Source organism: Alosa alosa, chromosome 16, assembly GCF_017589495.1.
Source record: "Alosa alosa isolate M-15738 ecotype Scorff River chromosome 16, AALO_Geno_1.1, whole genome shotgun sequence".
NCBI classification, from domain to species: domain Eukaryota; kingdom Metazoa; phylum Chordata; class Actinopteri; order Clupeiformes; family Clupeidae; genus Alosa; species Alosa alosa.
The window spans coordinates 4,401,936-4,407,935 of NC_063204.1; the positions used below are offsets into that span (position 1 = coordinate 4,401,936).

The 6,000-nt window shown below is 47.0% G+C and overlaps 1 protein-coding gene across 1 annotated transcript in view; it reads right to left on the bottom strand.

The window, feature by feature from the left end:
- The window catches only part of si:dkey-225n22.4 (collagen alpha-1(XXI) chain), a 69,965-nt gene that overhangs the window by 35,979 nt on the left and 27,986 nt on the right, over positions 1-6,000 (bottom strand). The window contains exon 16 of the mRNA XM_048265658.1: positions 978-1,031. Coding sequence (XP_048121615.1) covers positions 978-1,031 — 54 coding nt within the window. The remainder of the gene's footprint in view (positions 1-977; positions 1,032-6,000) is intronic.

Consider the following 6,000-nt stretch of genomic DNA (forward strand, 5'->3'; position numbering starts at 1 on the left):
CTACAACAGCGGCGCTCGGGGAGCAGTGAGGGGTTAGGTGCCTTGCTTAAGGGCACTTCAGCCATTCCTACTGGTTGGGGTCCGAACCGGCAACCCTCCGGTTACAAGTCTGAAGCGCTAACCAGTAGGCCACAGCTGCCCCTACTGTAATTAAGTCAAAACACCAGCAATGGTTTCCTGAGCCTTTAATTTCTCAGTCTGGGCAGAGGAATAGACGTTTCCCACAGTGTTCTTGTTTTGAGATGCACCTGTACATGGAGGCAAAACTGTTCCCTAAATCCCTTCATAGGGTTATGTTTTCAGATGATTTCTTTCTGTAGGCCTGATCACTAAATGTACAAAGACTTCAGGGTGCACTGTGCAACAGCATCATCACATCATATGAACTCCTCTGACATTGTTAGTTTGAACTATGGAGCCATTTGAGAGGATAAGCATCCTTATTTTCAAAACAGTTTGACTTGTCTTTCTCCAAATGCACTCAAACATACTGTATAGCTCATTGCAGAGGTGGTGCCATCTGTATGGCTGCACCTGTTGAACAGACAGCTGAAACATCTCGAAGTGTCTCTAACACCATGTCCTAACAGGATCCGAGCGAGTGACTGTCAATGCTATCTGTCTACACGGAGTCCGTTAAATAAGTCCTTCTATTGCGTCATGTTTCTCAATCAAAACAGCAGAGCAAAGCGAGCGACAGAAAGAAAATAGAAACCGAGCGTCCGACAAAAGTTCTCGTCGCGTTGCATCGCGCTGCTCGCATCGCTTGCAGTCAGGACACTCCAATTGAAAACAATGGATTTTAAGGGGTTTTATTGCTAATGCTAGCTCACATCGCGTCCGGTTAGGACATGGTGTAAGACTGCATGGAGAGAAATGCTGTTGAAAGACTGTTTATGACTTCTGTGTAATGGAACAGTGTGGACCTCTGTGTCCTCTTCACGGCCGCCATCAGAGATGACTTAGAGATGACTTACCGGCACTCCTTGCGTCCCATCAGGACCTGGCAACCCGCGTTCCCCTTTATCACCCTGCGGAAAAGAAAAGCCACGCAGTAATTAGATTATTCAATCTAGCGATTCATTCTAAGAGGTGCTTCAGTGTCTCACCTCCTCCTGAGGTGAATGAGTTATTTCAGTGTGTGTGTGTGTGTGTGTGTGATTTCCTGTCAGTATAGGGGTGGCCTGCAGTCCCATTCTCAGAAATGTCCAGATACTCCTACTAAATCATGAGACTAAAACGCTGAATTTTGTTAAGTGTCGAACATTATGGTCAGCTATTCTGTCTGAGGCTCTTGCCAGAGGCTTTAAAGGTGGCGTCCATAAGAACCAGCTTCTGTGGCTGCAGCTGAGGCACTCCAACATATATAGCGGAAGATATTTCACACACCCACAGACCGTTCTCTTTCAGCGCCTCCACAAAATAAACTTGAAAATAAAAATAAACTTGTTTTGGCCGTATGGGACTCTTCCCAAAAGCTGGGATTCTGATGGCAGGTCGTGGTGATCATTACACGACATCTCCATGACCCACAACAACCTGGTCAGGAGTGACTGGAATTCATGTGACCCGTCTGAAACCTCAGACAGCAGTCTAGAACCAAACCATGGCATCTCAGACGGGCCGCAGCGAGATGTGGATCAGAACCATAGCATCTCAGACGGACCGCAGGTAAGCAGGCCAGCTGGGGAAGCGACGTTGGCCCAGCTTAGTCCAGGAGAAGTCTGGTCCTCTGGGAGACTGGAGAGGTGAAAACACTCATTATGGCTCTCGCTAGGGTGAGGACAGGAGGCTCCTCTGGCCACACCAACCTCCAACACATACGGCCCGACCATCACAGAAGACAACAACACAAATCTTACGCTAAATACATAATGAAGCATCACTTTATCTTAATTATGTGACCTCGAGGCAGTTATACAGCCACATGTTTTTCTGCATTTCCCTACCTCGTTCCGACACTGGGTTGATGGATAGTGAAGCAACAGGCCTTTCAACGGATCACAATATATCAAGTGTTGTGTCACTCTCAAAGAGTGGACTCACTCGCACTTGAAAGCGGCTTTGCCAGGAGCAAATGTGGGTTAACGGCTAAATGTGTCTGCGTTACAAGAAGCAGTGGTGAGGAAAAGAGCTTATTAAACTTTGCCACGAGTAAGCTCTTTTGAAGTGCCCTGCCTCATTTAACATATAAAAAAAACATGCAAGCAGCAAAGGCTTTTATTATGCAAGGGGTGGCAAAGAGTCGGCTACAAGTGTTTTTATTCGCTCATTTCACTATTGATATCCAGCTACTGTTGCGCATCACAGCATCAGCTGAGCGCTCAGCTTTTCACAACTATGCACAATATGTGGGGTGCACATGGAATCACTTGCATTGTGCAAAGACTTGGCTTTTTGTTTTTGATTTCCATCATTGACCTCACTTTAGATAGCACATGTTCAAGCTTGATAACACAACACCACAGACGCCACTGTTTTGAACATTGTGCCGATGTAGGAGCAAAGCACACGTGTCAGACGCATGTGGGCTGGTGGAGTTAGAGCAGGAGCAGAGGAAAGGCAGCTGAACGTGTGTGTGTGTGTGTGTGTGTGTGTGTGTGTGTGTCGGTGTGTGTGTGTGTCGGTGTGTGTGTGTGGCGGAGTTAGAGCAGGAACAGAGGAAAGGCAGCTGAACGTGTGTGTGTGTGTGTGTGTGTGTGTCGGTGTGTGTGCGTGCGTGCGTGCATGTGTGTGGTGGAGTTAGAGCAGGAGCAGAGGAAAGGCAGCTGAACGTGTGTGTGTGTGTTTGTGTGTGTATGTGTGTGTGTTTGTCGGTGTGTGTGTGTGTGTGTGTCGGTGTGTGTTGTGTGTGTGTGGTGGAGTTAGAGCAGCAACAGAGGAAAGGCAGCTGAACGTATGGAAACAGTCCCTGACGAGTGAGACCTCGAAAAATGCCGTCGTTCTGTTGAACATGCTGTGAGAGGTCAATCAATATACAGTAATTCACAGCGTGAAAGTGATACGTCTCAACTGGACTTTACGTACACAGCAGACCCATCTGACAGTCCTTTAAACTGCCTCTGTGTCTGCCTGCACAAATTGAGTTAAGTGAAATGCTAAATGCACCGTTGTTGAAATGTGCCATTAGGAACAATAATCTGACTGAAACTGAAAACCCATTCATGACGTTAAAGTATAACATAAATATGGTACTTCTGTAGCACACTCTGGGTTCAAACGCGTTTGTACTAAAACTCTCAGTGAACCCAAAACTCAACGTCTTTTTTCTCTCACATAAATTGGAATGTGACGCCACTATTCCATCGGTCTCAGGAAACATCCACCTCGAGCCGTTCTGGTGAGATGCCCGTGTTTGTTTACTTCTTCTAGTCGCTAAACTCTTTTATAAACATTTTCACTTTTTTGCTTCCAAGCTTGTCCACAGTGGCTGAGTTGTGGGAAGCCCTCTTCCATGTATCGGACTTCTCACTGCTTTTTAATCAAGTCGGCCCAAACATTGATTTTGGCCGACAAATGGAGCAACGCGATCACACTGTGCTTCTGCTTCTGTTCCAGAACACAAAGGCCACCATTCACAAACACACACACACACACACACACAAACAAACACACACACGCACACACACACACACACACACACATACCCACCCCCCTTCATACACACACACACACAGGTAAGATCTCTCTATCTTACTCTTTCTCCCTTTTAACCTTCACCAGACACACTCTGTCCATCTCTGTCTCTCTCTCTCTGTCCATCTCTGTCTCTCTCTCTCTGTCCATCTCTCTGTCTCTCTCTCCCCCCATCTCTCTCTCTCTCTCTTTCTGGGTTGTGCCATTCAGACTCAGTTTAGAGCTGAGGTGGACACAGTGTTGGCTTTATTACACCGTGCCCAGCCGAGTCCCACTCCTGTTTACACACGCCACCTCAGAGACTGGCAGCTAAGGGACCACACCTCTCCAAATGACATACACACACACACACACACACACACACACACACACACACACACACACACACCTCTCCAAATGACATACACACTCACACACACACACACCTCTCCAAATGACACACACACACACACACACACACACCTCCAAATGACATACACACACACACCTCCAAATGACATACACACACACACACACACACACACACACACACACACACATACACACACACACTCTAAATGACATACACACACACACACACACACACACACACACACACACACCTCTCCAAATGACATACACACTCACACACTCACACACACACACACACACTCTCCAAATGACACACACACACACACACACACACACACACATACCTCTCCAAATGACATACACACACACACCTCCAAATGACATACACACACACACACACACCTCTCCAAATGACATACACACACACACACACACACACACACACCTCCAAATAACATACACACACACACACACACACACACACACACACACACACGCACCTCCAAATGACATACACACACACACACATACACACACACACACACACACGCACCTCTCCAAATGACATACACACACACACACACACAGACAGACACACACACACACCTCTCCAAATGACATACACACTCACACTCACACACCTCTCCAAATGACACACACACACACACATACCTCTCACAAAATGACATACACACACACACCTCCAAATGACATACACACACACACACACCTCTCCAAATGACATACACACATACACACACACACACACCTCCAAATAACATACACACACCTCTCCAAATGACATACAGTACACACACACACACACACACACACCCTCTCCAAATGATACACACACACACATACACACACACACCTCTCCAAATGACATACACACACACACCTCCAAATGACATACACATACACACACACACCTCTCCAAATGACATACACACACACACACACACACACACCTCTCCAAATGACATACACACACACACCTCCAAATGACATACACATACACACACACACCTCTCCAAATGACATACACACACACACCCTCCAAATGACATACACACACACACACACACACCCTCTCCAAATGACATACACACACACACACACACACACCTCCAAATGACATACACACACACACACACACACCTCCACAGGGGAGTAGTGTCCACTCACAGCCACAGACCCAGCGGTCACTAGGGGAGTAGTGTCCAATCACAGCAGTCACTAGGGGAGTAGTGTCCACTCACAGCAGTCACTAGGGGAGTAGTGACCACTCACAGCATGCCAGCAGTGACTAGGGGAGTAGTGACCACTCACAGCCACAGACCCAGCAGTCACTAGGGGAGTAGTGTCCACTCACAGCCACAGACCCAGCAGTCACTAGGGGAGTAGTGTCCACTCACAGCATGCCAGCAGTCACTAGGGGAGTAGTGACCACTCACAGCCACAGACCCAGCAGTCACTAGGGGAGTAGTGTCCACTCACAGGAGTCACTAGGGGAGTAGTGTCCACTCACAGCAGTGACTAGGGGAGTAGTGACCACTCACAGCCACAGACCCAGTCATTTCTCTCCTCAAGGGGTTGCAGTTTCACTTTGATTTGATTTCACAAACACACACACACACACACACACACACACACATGCATGCATACATACATACATCTTAGCGAATTACACATCATTAAGCCAAGTCCCCATGTCCAGCCCTCACCCAAATCAAGCTAGAGTGCCCTATCATTACTACTTAAAAATAACATCGCAATAATGATGGAAGTTATCTCTTGGAGGGATTGCCAAATTACAAAGCACTTGACTGCGTGCATCTGGATCTATGTCAAAGTCCCAATGAGCACATGTCTGAAGCAGAGGCCATGTAATGGGGGCACGGGGGTTAGCTGGGTAGAGTTGTCCATAGATCTAAAAGAGCATTTGAAAACCAAAGGCACATGGTAATATTTTGCTTTGCTTTATCTGAGCAACTTAAGTGTCTAAAGAGA